This window comes from Rhinolophus ferrumequinum, chromosome 23 (genome assembly GCF_004115265.2).
Source record: "Rhinolophus ferrumequinum isolate MPI-CBG mRhiFer1 chromosome 23, mRhiFer1_v1.p, whole genome shotgun sequence".
NCBI lineage: Eukaryota > Metazoa > Chordata > Mammalia > Chiroptera > Rhinolophidae > Rhinolophus > Rhinolophus ferrumequinum.
Genome location: NC_046306.1, coordinates 20,397,683 through 20,415,291, shown reverse-complemented (window position 1 = coordinate 20,415,291; position 17,609 = coordinate 20,397,683). Strand labels below are relative to the sequence as shown.

Below are 17,609 nucleotides of genomic sequence, written 5' to 3'. Positions count from 1 at the left end.
AGAAATAATGCTTGTGTCAATGTCTGACCCATAAATGGCTCTCAATAAATATTTGTTAAATTTAACCCCCCCCCCAAAAAAAAAAATAAGTTGTGGTGGTAGATGGCTCACCCTCACAGGATATTCCTTGTTACTGAATGGATCTTATGGCTTCCTATTTTTTGTTTGGGGAAGAGATTATGCTTCCTAATGATTGGTTCTTTCTGATTTATCTCAGGGAGGGCAATGATCCAGAGGAGACTTCCCAGATCACATACCGTGAACTTCTGGTCCAAGTATGTCAGTTCAGCAATGTTCTCCGAAAACAGGGTGAGTATGTGTGTGTGTGTGGGTGAAGGGGGGTGAGTACAGGTAGGGGAAGAACCTGGAGGGCCCAGCCTTGGGGTATCTGAGGACTTGGGAGAAGTACACAAGGGAGGGGAGGAATCTGGGAACGGGAATAGAAAGGGTCAGCTAGGGAGTGGGTGGTAGCTGGCTGGGGAGCACTAAGTAGCAGCAGGACGTGTCCATGGGCCGTTGTCTGTGTCCTTTACCTGCAGGCATTCGGAAAGGCGACCGAGTGGCCATTTACATGCCCATGATACCGAAGCTTGTGGTAGCCATGCTGGCATGTGCCCGCCTTGGGGCTCTTCACTCCATTGTGGTAGGAATGGGCTGGTAACAGGGGCCTGGGGGGGGGGGGCTCTGGAGAAGTAGGTTGGGCCTGGATGATGGAAGATCTTAAGAGCCAGACTAAGAATAACGATGTATGATGCCAGGTGGGTACTAGACTTTTTGCGGGGGAATCACCTAGTAAATTATATAAATGTCTAACCACTATGCTGTACACCCGAAACTAACAAAATAATAGTGAATGTCAACAGTAATTGAAAAAAATGAGCATGCTAGAGTAAAAATAATAATAATAATAATAATAATAATAATAATAATAATAATAAAGGGCTCAAATGAGCTCTCCATTCACTGGCAAAAAAAAAAGAAAGAAAGAAGAAAAAAAGGAAGAAAGGAAGGAAGGAAGAAAGAGGGGAGGAAGGAAGGAAGGAAGGAAGGACCACCAGACTAGGGACTTTGGAGTGTTTCTGTCATAGGTTCCAAATCCGTTATCCACTTTCTTCTAGGGTCCTGACTTAGGGACCCTGAAGGTTTTATGAGTGACTCCGTTCCTTGTTCACTTAATCCCTGGGTCCTCCTCTCTCTCAGTCTTTCTTCCCTTCCCTAGTTTGCGGGCTTCTCTGCAGAGTCTCTGTGTGAACGTATCCTGGATTCCAGTTGCAGCCTTCTCGTCACTACAGGTGACTAATTCTCTCACCCCTTCCCTAGAACCCCTACACCCCAAGTCTTTGTCTACAATCAGCTAGTTGGAGTTTGGGACTGGTCAGCATAGAGGGTAAGGGCTGCCTGCCCTTTATCTCCTGGCTCTCCTTCAGCCAACCCTCTGTCAGCTCAAATCAGCTAGAAGAGGCTGAGTTAAGAGGCCCACTCAGGAAGGACTCTGTGAATGTTGTGTTTATTAGGGATAAGGGTGAGGAGTGTGCTGCCTTCCTAAGGCCTGCAATGTCTGTTGTTCCCCAAAGATGCCTTCTACAGGGGGGAAAAGCTTGTGAACCTGAAGGAGCTGACTGACGAGGCCCTGGAGAAGTGTCGGGAGAAGTAAGTGTGTTTCGCTGGTTGGCTACTACTCTGGGTCAGCTGGACCTTTCCTTAGTTCCAGGTTCCCTTTGTCCTTCCTGCCCTAGATGGACATGGGTGCGTCCTGCCAAATTTTCTTTGAGCCAACAGCCTACCACTTGAGGCTTTTCTTTCCTCCAGGGGTTTCCCAGTGAGATGCTGCATTGTGGTCAAGCACCTGAGGCGGTCGGAGCTGGGCACAGGTGACTCTCGCAGCCAGTCCCCACCGAATAAGAGGCCATGCCCAGATGTGCAGGTGAGTCTGGTACTGCTATGCCCTCCTCTGGGCTCAAGTTGGCTCCCTCTTTTGCCCAGGAAATTCCTGATATCCTTCTTTGCTTCCTCATTATAATGCTGAGGATCTGGGAGCAATCCTAGGAATGCTTCCTCCGGCAGGGCTGGCTGGGAGCTGGGGGATTTGACCTTGAATGTATACAGGGAGTCCTTTGTACCTTGGGAACTTAGCATGAGATATTGTGAGGGAGACTTCCATGCTGGTTGGGGTATCCTGATAGGCACAAACGACCCTTAGAGCTTGGCCTTGGTTTAGAAATAGACTGACTTAGGTGACTAAATGTAGTCATCTTGATTATTGGGCTGTGGCTTGGGGCAGGTGACCTGTGTGGTCCCACCATGGAAGGACCAGGAGCTGGTCCTCAAGATATGGCCCTTGTTAGCTTTGGATCCAGTATTTTTGGTGGAAATGGTGGGAAAGCCCAATGGTGGCCTCTAGGTCTAAAGGACACGAAGAATGAAAGCTCCAGGGTCCAGAAGGACAGAGATTCTGAGATTCTGTGACTTGAGGGGCCCTAAGTGGCCTTAGGGCTAGAGAGGCTATAGTCTAGTCCCGGGAGATTGCAGACCCCAGTCAGCATTAGGGATGTTGAGTGACTAAAGGGAACAGGATCAGGAAATAGAGGCTGGGAAGACCAATGAGAGGGGGACCTGAGGGAAAGGAAACAGCTATAGATTTGGGGCACACTGACCCTTCCCTCCTGCTTCCCTATACTTGGACCCTGCTCATCACCCTTTCCGTGGGCTCTTAACAGGGTAAGCCGAAAGAGAAACCCAAGCACATCTGGCCCCAGGTATCCACCTCTGCACTGTCTTGGGCACTGCTTTCCTGCGTGCTTGTCTGTGTGTCCATTTGCTCTTTGCCTGTTTGCCCCGATGAGGTGGCTGCCAGATCTAACCCCCTTCTCTCTGTCCCTAGGTCCTTTGCCATCTAAGTCACTCTGAAGAATTATGAAACCAAATGCCTGTTGCTACCTCTCTGAACTGGCATAGAGCATGGATCTCAGGGAGATACCCCATTTCTCTCTTGCTGCTCATGACCTTTGTGGGAGAGAGGAACAAGTAACCCAACAGAAAGTTTTTACTGTGCACTTAGCTGGGGCAGAGTCAGGCAAGATAGGAGGAGGAACAGGTAGAGGAGATACAGACCTTGACCTTGGGAATTCACCATCAAGTTGGGGAGCTAGATACGTATTACAAATGAAAACCTAAGTTTTATATAGGGCAGCAGAGAAGAAGTTTCCTAAATACATATACATGCTATTTTGGGATTTACAAATTGCACATAAACTCTCTGATATAATTAAGTGCTAAATTGGACAAAAGTTATACTGTTGGCAGTTCTAAGAAGGGAGATCCCTAAATGGGGACTCAAAGCAGATTAGTATGGAGGAGAGACTGGGTTCCGGAGGAGCCCAGAGCCCCGTTTTTAGCTGTATGACCTTGAATAAGTCGCCTCTCCATTCTGGGTTTCAGTTCCCTTATCAGTAATGGAGAGATGATAATATTAAAAGGAAATTGCTTTCCTTATGAAATCAAAACGTAAAACCCACTACTCCTCTGAGTTTTACCATCCTCATAGGGTGTCTCACTCTAAATCTCAATATTAACCTCTTAGGCTAATGGTGAATATAATCCCTTTTCTTTGTTCTCATTAGCATGATGGAGACAGATCTGATTCCACAGGATACTGTTTTTCTTTTAAAACTCAGGCAGGCACCTAAGACTTTTCTCTTGAAGGTGGTAACAAATTTAGTGGTTAGAGTATAGGCTCAGGAACCAGATTACCTGTGTTCAAATCCTGGCTCTGTTACCTGCTACTGGAGCTTGGGAAAGTTACTTAAGCCCTCTTGCTTCAGTTTCCCCATCTGTAAAATAAGAATAATAATTGTGCCTACCTGATGGGGTTTTGTCAATATATGTAAGGTGTTTGGCACATACTAACTACTCCGTAAATGTTAGTTTTTATTGCTTTTAACAGCAGACAGATTGGCATTTCTAAGAGGGAAACCAGAAAACAAATAAACTCTTTTTTTCCCCCTTCTTCCATCTCCCCCCGCCCCCGCCCCTCCAGTTCAAGCCATTGTTTCTTAGCCTAGTTGTGTAGGACACAGCTCCCTGGCCCATGCTGGTATTATGAGCGCTGTGCTCCCCCGGGCTGAGGCCGGTCGGCCACTCACAGCAGCTCGCGGCAGTTCTCGCTGGCTGCCGGCCACTCACGATGGCTGCTGGCCACACATGCTGGCCGCCGGCCACTCATGGCAGTACACAGTAGCCCAGGGCAACACAGAGCAGCCCACAGCGGCTCATGCTGACCTCCGACTGCTCAGCTCCAGGGAGAGCCGTTGTTGACAATCTTAGCTGTAGAGGGCGAAGCTCACTGGCCCATGTGGGAATCGAATTGGTGACCTCAGCTTAGGAACACGGCGCTCCCACCACCTGAGCCACCGGGCTGGCCCACAAATCAACCCTTATGATTCTTAATCTAGAGACCTTCAGGTCACAGGCTCCTGGATTTTTGTTTCTCGGCGGTAAAAACAGTTACCAAAAAACCAAAGACCATAACAATGGGCTTACAAAGTCCAGGTTGTTGACCTGAGAATTGCAGTCAAAGCTGCAGAAAGCTTGGCAGAGCTCCAAAGCCCCTCATCCTTAAGCAATCTTCACGGGACGGCCTGGCCCAGGTTGTAAGTGCCCTCAACCATGTCACCCAGTATGAGCTTTCTCATGTTCCTCTCACACCTGGCATCTGACCTTCCTGAAGCTATCCTGGGCCAAGGACAAAGGTCAACTCCTCAATTCATATTTCAGAACATTCAAACCTCTTCCTGGTTCAAAGCTCTGGGCCCTCATAGGCACACACCTAATTCACAACCAATGTCTGTGGCACTAATTGAACTCACCCTGCTTCCTGGTGCTGGTTATCATCGCCACACCTGAAGTACCGCCCCCTTCTTACTCACATACCCACAAAGGAAACAGTTTTATACGAGTCCTCTCTTTGCCACAGTGTAACTTGCCCTTACATGTACCTAGTGCCTTTCCTCTGCCAATTCACACAAGTCCTATAGACCAGCACCATTTGCCCAAAGCAATATCGACACATTTCTGCTTAAAAACATTAATGCCCTCATCTAAAGTAGACCATTTGGCAAGAAAAAAAGTGTTCATGTGACAGGGTATGTGTAGACCCATATGGCTATTCCACTTAAAAATAGGGTATGTTTTTGTGTTTTCTAGCTTGTAGGCAGCTTCTTTCTTTTTTTCTTTCTTTCTTCCTTCCTTCCTTCCTTCCTTCCTTCCTTCCTTCCTTCCTTCCTTCCTAACTTCCTAACTTCCTTTCTTTCTGTCCTTATTTTTAATGGTGCTTCATTTGGCCTGGGCTTGTCATCCTTATGATGTTTATGGGCCAGAAACTTGAAATACTCTAGAGTAAGGGGCTGATAGTATAGAAAGAGGGGATTGGTTGGAGAATCATTTTATAATTTATCCAGGTACATGGGCTTTTTTAAATAAGGAATATAAAACTATTTATTGACTACTATTTATCAGTATTTATAACAAAGTAAACAATATACAGCTGGATAACATTCTGATTACTACAAAGCTATTGTTTTTCCTGGCTTCTGCTGAACCAGAAATCCAAATACTGAGATTGAGCTTACATATAAGGAATGATTTAGGATAAAGAAAAAACATGCAGGTCATGTTTAGATTACAGAAATTTAGATTATGAAGTTTATTCACCCATTTATTCCAGCAGGTCCTAAACTGCCAAGTCTCTAACCATCTCTAATCTTCGTTCCATGAACGAAGTCTTACACATTCCATGATTCCTGATCTTTTAGTCAATATACACAAGGATTTTAACTTCTTGTAAAGGAATGGTTCATTAGAAGAAAACTTTAAATAAGTTTTGCTTGTCTAAATAAAACAAACTAGGATTTGCCTAGTTTTCTCATTTAGGTGGGGTAGTTGTTGGTAGTGACAAAAATTCTCTGTTATGGGGTTTTGCAAATAAACTTGTATTTATATGATTGTAGACATGGATATGGAATCTGATATAGCTGCTTTTAAATAGTCCAATTTTAACTGCTTACATTATATTTAAATTGCCCAATCAATTACAAATTATTTAATTTCAAAGGTTAAAGCTTCAGAGAAAGTTTCTATTTAATTTGAAGCGATTTATTTCTTAGGTTGCTGAAAATGATGGTGTCCCAGAAACATGGGCTTGTCCATGGTTGTGAAATGCTGTTTTTGTCTTGGTAAATGTGGAAGGAAGGAAGGAAGGAAAGAAGAAAGAAAGGAAACCATTTACATATGTATTCTATGTATACATACCAAAAGCCCCCAAATAAACAAAAAGCCTAGAGTGACCCTTAGGCATAGATGAATTAAACTCAAATTCTGACTGAGTAATGACAGAGGTTTTCCCCAACATTTAGAAAAGCTATTCTCTAATTCAGAGGAAAAATGTAGTATCAAATGTTCTTTTTCTGATAAAGGAAGCAACTACAGTAAGCTTTTGGTCAAAGTAACCAGTGCTATAGATGCAAAAAAAAAAAAAAAAGAAAGACAGAAACCCCAACAATTCTCTCAATGCTACTTCAAAACCAACATATCAAACTTGATTTTCATTAGAGTGTGGTTATTTCTTCACCCTAATAAATCAAAGCACCAAGACCCAGATTTTATATGTATATATAAATACAGAGGATGCCAAAAAAAGTACACACATTTTTAAAAAGGAAAAAAACTGTATTAAAATTGTAATACTCAATATATACCAATAACAAAACATGAATACAAGTCATGTGTATACATTTTTTGGCATATAATGTATGCCATATATATAAAAAGCAATGCAAACAATTATTGGGCTTCTTCTGGACAAGAATGCCAAGTTAGCCTCCCTTCATAAAAAGCAATTACAATTTGAAGGAACTTCATATTTGCCTCTTTTGCCAGCACCAAATCTGCCTCATTCGAATCTTTCCATTTCATGAGAAACATTAATTCTTCACTACTGTCTTTGGCATCAATTATTCATTCAGGATCAAGACTCTGACAAAGTCTCTTGGTTTATCAGCATCTCTTTCTTTTTTCTTCTTTGATTTGCTATCATCAGACTCACTGTCAGGTAAAGATTTTCTTTTTATACCATCTTTTTCTTTACCAGCTTTTTGAGAATGAAAAAATGCTTCAATTAACTCTGGACAAAATTTTCATCAGGTTCCCAAGTATTGTCGGCATCTGTGAATCCCTTCTGCTTCAGGAAGTAACTCTACCTTCTCATTCACTACGCTGTGGTCTAGTACTTTTTCCATCACAAATTCCTCAGGCTCTGCCTCTTCAACTTTTTTACTCTGTTTCTTTCCCTTTTTTTTTTTCTTTAAGATTTTATTGGGGAAGGGGAACAGGACTTTATCGGGGAACAGTGTGTACTTCCAGGTCTTTTTCCAAGTCAAGTTGTTGTCCTTTCAGTCTTAGTTGTGGAGGGCACAGCTCAGCTCGAGGTCCAGTTGCCATTGTTAGTTGCAGGGGTCACAGCCCACCATCCCTTGCGGGAGTGGAAGCATCAGCTTCGTGGTTGAGAGTCCACTGGCCCATGTGGGAATCGACCCGGCAGCCTTCGGCGTTAGGAGAACGGAGCTCCAACTGCCTGAGCCACCAGGCCAGCCCTCTTTCCCATTTTTTACAGTGTAGTTTTATTGGAGGCCATTTTTTATTGCCAACCTGAAGAGCTATTATTCACCTTCTCAGAGGTGCTCTGGTCCTGTGTCTGTAGCATCTCTGGTCCAGCATACCTTCAGCTCCAGCCACATCCGAGGGGGAGGGGCATTTTTTTTTTTTAACCAAAGAGGCACACAGTACATTAGCGTATAGCCATACAATAGGCGTAGCGTGTTTCTCTTACACTCTCGTGTCTACCTGCCAGCCAAGACTGTTGTACATACAAGAGGTTAATGAATATGAAAGGGCTGTGTGACAGCTAAAGAAAACTCCTAACAGTTCCCATCACCATGCCCTTAAAGTTATCTCCCAAAGGAGTTCAGTGGAACTGGACTAACTTCTGTCCTTCCTGACTTTCATCAGTCTTCCCACCCTTCAAGGCTTGATATTTACTAGGTAATACCTTTCTCTTTTTGATGTTCCCCAAGTTCTGTGAGACCATTAGGGCAAGAATGACTATCCTCGTTTTAAAAAGGAGTGATGAGGTAAAGTGATTTGCCCAAGGTCATATATAACTAGGAAGTGGGACTGAAATCCAGTGCAATTTTTGGACAAATTCAGGGAATCCACTTTACTCAGCCAAGAGCAGACTCAGAAACAGACTGGTTGTTTGTTCAAAGAAGTGATATCACCAGGATAGTAAAACAGTTTCAAGGAGAGTTTAGAAAAATTTCTGGATGACAGATCCAGAAATAGTTACCGAAGGCGCTCCAGTATAGGGGAACATCCCTCCACTGGGAGAAAAAGTCCACCTTGGTCCTTCTCCACCAACTTAAAGCAAGGCTTCCTGATGAATGGAACCTCAAGAAAATTTCTTTATGGAAAACTCATTGGTACCGGTGATGTAAAGGCAGGAGCAGAGCTAGGGCAGGAACCTCCAGATGTGGATGAGGTCTGGACATGCAGGAAAAAGTGCTTGGACCAAGATCTGTTGATTTCTTTCACTACTAACAGAGCCAGATGCCTGCCTCACCTGCAGGCTCTGACTAATTTTGCATTTCTGAATTGTGTGGTGTTTGCCATCCTGCTGATGAGCCACTAGTCCCATAAGTACATATGTGTGTATGCAGGCCTGTGTGTGCATATTCATTCATCCAACAAAAATTTACTGAGTGCCTTTTGAGTGCCAGGCATCTTGCTAGGTGTTGGGGATATAGGGGGAAATAAGAAAGACCTGCCACTGCACTCAGAGAGGTCACCATCTAGCTGGGGAGACAGTAATCAAGCACAGAACTGAATAAAATCACTGGAAATACGTTCTGTGTGGGAAAGAAAGAAGGTGCTCTGATCAAGAATGACAGCAGGGGTGATGAGGGCGCTAGGACTCTACCAGGCACTGTTCAGGGAAAGCCTTTCCAAGGCGACATTTAAACTAAGAATTGAAGGATGAGAAGGGATCAACTAAGGGGCCCTCAGCCTGAGGCCAGGCGAGGGGGATCTCTGGAGCAGGGTGCTGGGAGTGCCCAGGAAGCATGCTATTCTACTCCTGTTTTCTCTGCCCCATTCCACCCTCTCAAGGCCCTCCCTCCCTCCAGCACCCCGACCTGCCAGTCCCACCCTGGCCCTTCCACGAGAGAGGTAGGCGTGTCTCCTGTCTGCATCTTGAGCTGTTCACAGTTCTTCCCTGTCCATTCCTGTCTTCCTCCCGCTGCAGATCCCCTGGAACGAGGGGGTTGACTTGTGGTGGCACGAACTCATGCAGGAGGCAGGGGATGAGTGTGAGCCTGAGTGGTGTGACGCTGAGGACCCGCTCTTCATCCTGTACACCAGCGGCTCCACAGGCAAACCCAAGGCAAGTGTGTGTGTGTGTGTGTGTGTGTGTGTGTGTGTGTGTACTATGGAGGGGTGAGAAGAGAGTTTCTCAGGAAGCATATAATAATACGAATTTTACTCTACAACACTGAGTTTCAAAAATGTCACGTTACCTTTTCTGAATCAAATTAAAACATACATCCTCAATCACTAAATTGTGAGGCCCAGGGTGACAATTCAGGCAGGGGCTTTCATGTTGCCCAGAAAAGGGTCAGTGCATGTGGCTTATGTTGATGTTTCTTGCCCATGCCCACAGGGTTTGGTGGAAGGAGAGCTATCCTGTCAACTCAATGGCAGGGTGGGCACAGGGATTGCTGTTGGGCTCCCAGACTACAGCTCGGAGAGTTCAGTTCCTTTAACATGCCACACTTTATTTTAACATGTAGTCCCTAGGGCACTGTGGGAGCAAGAAATCCTTAAGAAAACTCTTGACTTCCATTGACTTGAAAGAGGTGTCCTTCTGCCTTCCACTCACCCCACCCTAAATTCTTCTCTCCACATGCTTTGGAATAGCCCTCAGTGGGCCTTTAGAAACACAGTTTTGGTCTCTCTTTCCTAGGGATGGGATATCAATGGATAAGCAAGAAGATCGTCTTTATTTCCTCACTCTCACTCTGCCAATGTGTAACTGAGAGTTTGTGCACAAATACACAAGAGACACAATTAGATGTGAATGTACTAGAGTGAGAGTGAGAATGTACTAATGTGAGAGTGATGTGGGGGGCTCAGAAATACCATCGTAGTGTGTGGTATGAATGATGGACTAGGCGCCTAGACATGTGTGTGGGGTGTGAGAGGGGCACATGGAGAAAAGGGGGTGGAGGAGAGATGGGTGCTGTGAAAGGGGTGCTGGCAGGGCCAAAATCCCTGAGGAGGATCTTTCTCTAGCTCTGCCCAGCCTACATGGGGAGTCAGTGGGGGTGAGCCCAAGGCCCCAGCCTGATGCCCTGTTCTTCCCCCAGGGTGTGGTACACACAGTGGGGGGCTACATGCTCTATGTGGCCACAACCTTCAAGTATGTATTTGACTTCCACGCGGAGGACGTGTTCTGGTGCACAGCAGACATTGGCTGGATCACTGGCCATTCCTATGTCACCTATGGGCCACTGGCCAACGGCGCCACCAGTGTTTTGGTGAGAAGGGAGCTGGGATCCATGGCTACCTAGTCTACTTAGGGGGTGGACAAGATGGTCCTGGGTGACTGCCTCCCAAGGCCACTTGGTCTAGAGGCAGTAGGACTTACACAGCTCTGAGGGGGGGGTGTATCCTGACTGGGAAGTTCTCTTGGCTCGTCTGGTAAGGGAGCAAAGGCACGGGTCTGTCAGAAAGGGCAAAATACTGAGCCTAAGGATAAGGCAGGGGAATGGAGGGACTATTGGGAAGGAGCGGGAATGACCAGCCTTCACGGGGTCAGTTTGAGGGGATCCCCACATACCCGGATGTGAGCCGCCTGTGGAGCATCGTGGACAAGTACAAGGTGACCAAGTTCTACACAGCACCCACAGCTATCCGCCTGCTCATGAAGTTTGGAGATGAGCCCGTCACCAAGTGAGACCCCTCCCAAGCTGCTGCCCCATGGGTGTCCCTCAGAGCTGGGTTCTGGCCTTTGTGCAGTCTGTTCCATTCCCCTGTTCCAACTCCCTGGCCTGGAATAAGGAAGAGGGCAGGAGAAGGGTCTGCGCATGTCTTCCTGGTTCCCAGGGGTACTCAGAGCCTTCCTCTCTCCCCACTCCCCTGCCCAAGGCATAGCCGGGCATCCTTAAAGGTGCTAGGAACAGTGGGTGAACCCATCAACCCCGAGGCCTGGCTGTGGTACCACCGGGTGGTGGGTGCCCAGCGCTGCCCCATCGTGGACACCTTCTGGCAGACAGAGACGGTGAGTAAGGGGTTCAGAAGGCTGGGGCTTAGGGACAGTGTGGGAAGACTGATTCAAACCCTGATCTTTGACTTCCACAGGGTGGCCATATGCTGACTCCCCTCCCTGGTGCCATCCCCATGAAGCCTGGTTCTGCTGTGAGTGAGGCTCCCGTGGCTAGTCCTGGTCTAGGCAGGAGTAGAGTCTTGGGGCATTTGACCTAGGTAGAGGGTCGGGGGACTGGACTGAGATGTGGGAGGAATTTGGGGCTCTGCGTCTCCTTGGGAGAGGTAGAGAGTTGAGTCAGAGTTGCCTCATTCCTTTCCTTTAATCCTGTCTCCTGTTCGTTTCTAGACCTTCCCGTTCTTTGGTGTAGCTCCTGCAATCCTGAATGAGTCTGGGGAAGAGCTGGAAGGTGAAGCTGAAGGTTATCTGGTGAGGCTCTGGCCCTTGGGGGTCTTTGAGGAGTGGGGGGAAATGGTCCGCCAAAGCCTACTCTGCTTCAGAGTTTAGAACCTCATCTCTCCTAGTAGCTGCTTGCGGCTGAAGTTCCATGGTTGAGGGTTTATCCTCTGCAGAGACCCTGGAGGGAATCCTTCTGGGAACTTTGCCTGCCTCTCTGCTTTTTGGCCCACGAGGATCTTAAAGGCTCTGCTCAAAGATCCCTGATGTTGCCTTTTGGGGGTGTACAATGACAAACATTGTAGTGGGAAAGGAGACCCCATAACAGTGGGAAATCATATAGGCTCCAGGATTCAAATCCTGGCTCTGTCTCTTCTGTGACTTCAGATAAGTTACCTAACCCCTCTGAACCTAAATTTTCTCATTTGAAAAATAGGGTTATAATAATACCTTTGTCTTCTGTGGTTGCTGGATTGATTAAATTAGATAATCCAGGTGAAGGCCTTAGCACAGAACCTAACAGTTAGTGCTTGATAAATGTTAGCTCTTGTTGTGATTGTTTTTAGTTGTCGTGTTTAGTACTTGTAGGGAGATCATCAGCCCCCAGCCCCCACCCCACTTCGCTTTTACTAAGAGCAACTTAGTAACAAGGGCAGGACTTGAATCCAGGCCTTCTGACTCTTGGCCTAGAATTCCACCATCCTATCAATCTGCCGCCACAGTGTGTTGTGGATTCGGGCAATAGTTACTCAGATATGGGCCCCACATTTTATATGACTGTTTTCATTTGCATCAAACTGGACCTGCTTTCCTGAGAGATTACCCAAAAGAAGACTCAAATTTACTAAATGACTGTCTCTAACAACACGGTGCTGGGCAGCTTCTATATGCTATCAATTTAATCCTCACAATAACTTTGGGGGGTAGAGATTATTTTTTATAATTTACAGATGAGGCTCTTGAAGCTCAGAGAGGTAACGTTATTTACCTGAGGTCACACAGCTAGTAAGTGGCACAGTTGGGAGGGATTCCAAGCCTGGATTGTCCTACTCCAAAGCCTGTACTTTGTCCTTCTTCTCAGAATGGCATCCAGGCCATTTCTCCTCAGGTTTGGCAAAGCTGTGATTGTCTTCCAGTGAGACGGTGGAACAGATGTGACCACGGTGTTTTCCTCACTCCCCAGGTGTTCAAGCAGCCCTGGCCAGGGATCATGCGTACCGTGTATGGGAATCACGAACGCTTTGAGACCACCTACTTTAAGAAGTTCCCTGGGTACTTCGTGACAGGAGATGGTGAGCTTTGGCTATTCCCTCCCCATCTCCTGTAAGACATGTACCTTCCCCTTCTGTTTTCAGGAAGAGTTGGCTAAGGGTGGAGAGGGGGGGAGAGAGAGAGAGAGAGAGAGAGAGAGAGAGAGAGAGAGAGAGATCCTATGTGTCAGTGTCTAACATTCAGGCAGAGCTAGAGACTGTAAGAGCAGGAATGAATGCTGCAGGAAGGGTCTCAGCATGGTGCATTCTGAGATTTGATGTATGAGGAAAGAGGTTCTTGTTTCCATTGTTCCTGTGTTGAAAGGGATGGGGCATATGGCAGTGTGTATTCCAATGTCACATGTGTCCCCATGTCTGGAGGCTGTTCGCCCATGTGCCCATCCACCATTCCATTCACCCACAAGTATTTATTGAGCACCTACTACATCCAGGCACTAATCTAAGCACAGGGGATGTTGCCATGAATAAGGTGGCAAGGTCTCTGCCCTCATGGGGCTGACCGTCTAGTAAGGGCAGACAGACAGTAAACTCAGCAAACAAGTAAGTAAGCTTATCGCAGACAGTGGTAAGTGCTATGAAGAACAAGTACTCTCAACAGAGTAATGGAGTATAGATTGTCCACGGGGGCGGCCACATAGAGGATGGCAAGAGAAGGGCTCGCTGAAGTGACATTTGACCACAGACCTGAAGGGTGAGGAGCCAGGCATGGGAAAATCTGGAGGAAGTGTGAATGTTGTGTGCAGAGATTGTGTGCATGCCTTCAATGTCTGAGGAACAGACTGAAGCGTGTGTGGCCAGTGCAGTGAGCGAAGGGGAGAATGTTATATGAAGTTAGAGAGGTAGATAATATAGGGCCTCGTGGGCCATGGTGAGGAGTGAGGATTTTATCCAATGTACAGTGGGAGACTTGCAGGGGTTTTGAGCAGAGAAATGATGAGAACTCATTTACTGTTTAGAAAATAATTTTGCCTACTTTATGGAGAATAGACTGTAGGTGGGTGTATGAGTTGCCTATTGTTGGGGAGCAAATTACCTCTAAACTTGGCTGCTTAAAACAACAGCTATTGTCTCATACAATGTTAGAAGATCAGGAGGAACACAGAGCGGCTTAGCTGGTAGTGCTCGTGCAGAGTCTTTTGTGGGTTACAGTGAAGCTGTTGGTCGAGGCTGCAGTCATCGGAAGGTTTGGGGCACCCACTCCCAAGCTCTCTCCTGTGGCTGTTGGCAGGAACCCCCACTTCCCCATCACTTGGGCCTCTCTGTAGGGCCTCAGGACATGTGGCTGGCTTCCCCCAGAGCAAACAATCTGAGAGAACGTAACCAAATGCAACTAAGACAGAAGCCACAGTGTCTTCTCTAATCTAATCTCAGAAATAACAGCACATCGCTTTTGTCAAGTTACGCTGATCACACAGACTAACCCTAGTACAGTAAGAGGACCACACAGGGATGTGAGTACCAGGAGGTGGACAGCAATGTGGCCATTTTGGAGCCTGGCCACCATAGTGGGCAAGTGTAGAAGCAGGAAGACTCATTAGCAAGCTCTGGCAGTGGGTGTGGCAGTTTGGTAACGTGGATCACATATCCGCTGTGGGGTATTCATTACGTTGTACATTTCTGCTCTTCCCAGGCTGCCGGCGGGACCAGGATGGCTATTACTGGATCACTGGCAGGATTGATGACATGCTGAATGTATCTGGTGAGAGACAGGGACCATTTCCCCTTCTCATTAGCCCTGCTCTTCCAGCAACTCCCAGCGAAAGCCTTCCGAGAGAGCCAGGACGTCCTTTGGCCAGATCACGTTTGGACGGAGGCATTCAGTTCTGGGCCAGGTTTTGGAGTACGCTAAACACTGCAATGTGCCTGGAGGAGGGGAACCGGGAAGGCACAGTGACTGAAGCATGTCCTGTCCTGTGAGGAATGAATGAAGGGCCTTTCTGAGTTTTCCAGACCAGGACTGCCCTTGGGCACAGATGGAGCAGGGGCTGGGGTAGAGGCTGGGCTCTCGTTCATGGCACTTCCTTCCCCTTGACAAGGGCACCTGCTGAGCACGGCTGAGGTGGAATCAGCACTAGTGGAGCATCAGGCCGTTGCCGAGGCGGCTGTGGTTAGTCACCCTCATCCTGTGAAGGGCGAGTGCCTCTACTGCTTCGTCACCCTGTGCGATGGCTACGCCTTCAGCCCGACCCTCATCGAGGAGCTCAAGAAGCAGAGTGAGGAGCCTCCCCGGGCAAGGACTGCAGGGTTTGTCCTGATGGCCCAGTGACCACAGCAGATTTGGGGGGAGGAGCAGGAGCAAGCTGCACCCCAAACCACAAACAGACCCCAGGGGGCCTTAGGGACTGATAGCCCTCTTCCCACCCAGACTCCACTAGCCTCTTCACTAGGATAATAATGGCTGGGCATGGATAGAATTTTCTCTGTGCTACCACTGGGTTAAGTGCTTTAAATGCACATAATCACCCCATGAAATAGATCCCATCGTTACCCTCATTCTAAAAGATGAAGAAATCGAGGCTAAAAGAAGTTAAATGACTTGCCCAAGGCCACACTGTTAGTAAAGTGGGATTTCAACTCTAGCATGCTGATTCTAGAGCCTGAGTTCATGAAGATGGACAAGATAAATGAGCTAGTAAAGAGACAACTGTTAGAAAGAGGCAGACAGGCAGTGAGCCTGAGATGGCTCTGTGGCAAAGCCTTGAAGAGGAAGTAGGTAGGGAACAAAGTCATCTCTATCAGTTTTGGAGAGCCGTGGCTAAGGGCACTGAAGAAATGTTTAATGATTTGTTGGTTACAGTTAGAGAAAAGATTGGCCCCATTGCCACACCGGATTACATCCAGAATGCACCTGGCTTGCCTAAAACCCGCTCAGGTATGTTCAGAGGCTCAAGGCATTGGGATTGGGATTGGCCGGGCCCAGTGGTGGCAGAGTGTGTGTGGATGGAAGCCTTTGGCAGGGCTGGCTTGGGTCAGTGCTGTCACCAGGTAACCAGAAGCCTATGGTCCCCAGGGAAAATCATGAGGCGGGTGCTTCGGAAGATCGCTCAGAATGACCACGACCTGGGGGACACATCTACTGTGGCTGACCCATCCGTCATCAGCCAGCTCTTCAGCCACCGCTGCATGACCATCCAGTGAATTAGACTCTGCCCTTTACGCACTATCCCCCCTGCTTGGCTTTCCAAAGTTTTGCCCACCCACCCTGCCCCCATCTAGGAGTGCTGAGGGCCAGGGATGACCCACACCACCTCCCGCAACCAGCTGTCTGGAACCCAGGACCAGCTTTGCCCCTGGGTGGAGGCAACTTCCTGTGACTGCCAGGCAGATGGGACAGGACCCAGGTCGGCCTCAGGTTGCTGTGCCTGCAAAGAGCCCTTGGAGCCCAGAACAGGGACCCGAAGGTCAAGCCCCCAACCCAAGTTAAGTGTTCAGAGGGCAAGCAAAGACCTAGACTGAAGCAGGGAGGCAGCTCTGTAATCCTTTGTCAACTCTCAGGAAGCACCAGTACTTATCTTGGGCATGCACTTGCCCTTAGAAATGCCTGTTTGTGAGTCCTGGAACAAATGATTATTATTTTTATAAACATTTGCTGCTTCTGTTCTGGGTCTTTTGTGCCAGATGGCAGAACTTGTCTGCCAATTTGCTCCAGGGGATGTGCAGGCCGGCTGTTTCCAGACGGTTTTCAGATCATTTGCTTCTTTGCAGGAGTAAATGTGTCTTGTTCCCAGGGCCAGAGGAACTCGTGTTCCTTGTCCTCTGTTCCCACCCTCCTCTGAACAGAGTCCTGTCCGTGAGAGACACTCAGATGAAACGCTCTTTTCTTGCCCTGGTGTGTTCAAGCCCTGTGGTTGTAGGAATAAAGTCTATGACCTCAAGAAGGCGGTGACTTGTTTTCTTCGGTATCTTGCTAGCTGCTCTAATTTGTGTGGGGATGGGAAGGAGAGTGGTTTTCATCAGGAATACGCCAGTATCCTCCTCCAAAACTTCTGGAGGCAGGGCTTCACTCATAGGCTCTCTGACAAGCTCCTGAGCTAAGCAGGAAAGCAACTGAAGCCAGTTTACTGAAGCCTTCCCTCCTGAGCTCCTGCCAGGCACCCTCTCTTCCTATGATCTCTTGGGAACATTACTGAGTGACTAAGGATTGGACTTCAGGGCCCTATTCATAGGGTCTAGAGCTAGGGAAGCTCTGAGTAGAGCCAAGTCACTTCCCCTGCTCCAATCCACTTTAACTGGGCTGACCCAGATTATAGCTCTTCCCTCCCCTAATTGCACAAACCAAGGAATCACAGAATCAGAAATATGGTTTTATTTAAGGCAGAGGTGGAGAAAGGATGCCCTTCCACCCCCCTCCTCCTACTCCTCAGTCCTATCCCAAGTCAGACACTGGAACCTGATGAAAAGGCTGACGAGGGGCTCACAGGAGGGTGACGGGGTTCTGGACCCTTACCTCAGACCAGCTTCCTTTCAGCTGTACCCATACACCAAGGATTTAGGGGCTTCTAAATCTCACCTAAGGGAAATAGCTTTTCTGGTTTTGGGAACTGGACCCAAATTCTCTTCTTCCCTGGGTT

At 47.5% G+C, this 17,609-nt stretch overlaps 1 protein-coding gene and 1 pseudogene across 1 annotated transcript in view; one reads left to right on the top strand and one right to left on the bottom strand.

Annotated features, from left to right (window-relative positions):
* Nucleotides 1-16,913, top strand: part of ACSS2 (acyl-CoA synthetase short chain family member 2) — a 46,717-nt gene extending 29,804 nt beyond the window's left edge. The window contains exons 3-18 of the mRNA XM_033094894.1: nucleotides 218-309; nucleotides 540-643; nucleotides 1,220-1,292; nucleotides 1,575-1,650; nucleotides 1,810-1,924; nucleotides 9,353-9,490; nucleotides 10,473-10,643; nucleotides 10,925-11,058; nucleotides 11,254-11,386; nucleotides 11,467-11,523; nucleotides 11,720-11,800; nucleotides 12,951-13,059; nucleotides 14,669-14,737; nucleotides 15,075-15,251; nucleotides 15,836-15,910; nucleotides 16,049-16,913. Coding sequence (XP_032950785.1) covers nucleotides 218-309; nucleotides 540-643; nucleotides 1,220-1,292; nucleotides 1,575-1,650; nucleotides 1,810-1,924; nucleotides 9,353-9,490; nucleotides 10,473-10,643; nucleotides 10,925-11,058; nucleotides 11,254-11,386; nucleotides 11,467-11,523; nucleotides 11,720-11,800; nucleotides 12,951-13,059; nucleotides 14,669-14,737; nucleotides 15,075-15,251; nucleotides 15,836-15,910; nucleotides 16,049-16,176 — 1,732 coding nt within the window. The 3' untranslated portion in view covers nucleotides 16,177-16,913. The remainder of the gene's footprint in view (nucleotides 1-217; nucleotides 310-539; nucleotides 644-1,219; nucleotides 1,293-1,574; nucleotides 1,651-1,809; nucleotides 1,925-9,352; nucleotides 9,491-10,472; nucleotides 10,644-10,924; nucleotides 11,059-11,253; nucleotides 11,387-11,466; nucleotides 11,524-11,719; nucleotides 11,801-12,950; nucleotides 13,060-14,668; nucleotides 14,738-15,074; nucleotides 15,252-15,835; nucleotides 15,911-16,048) is intronic.
* LOC117016231 (chromobox protein homolog 3-like) lies at nucleotides 5,300-9,299 on the bottom strand (annotated as a pseudogene).
* Nucleotides 16,914-17,609: the final 696 nt, after the last annotated feature.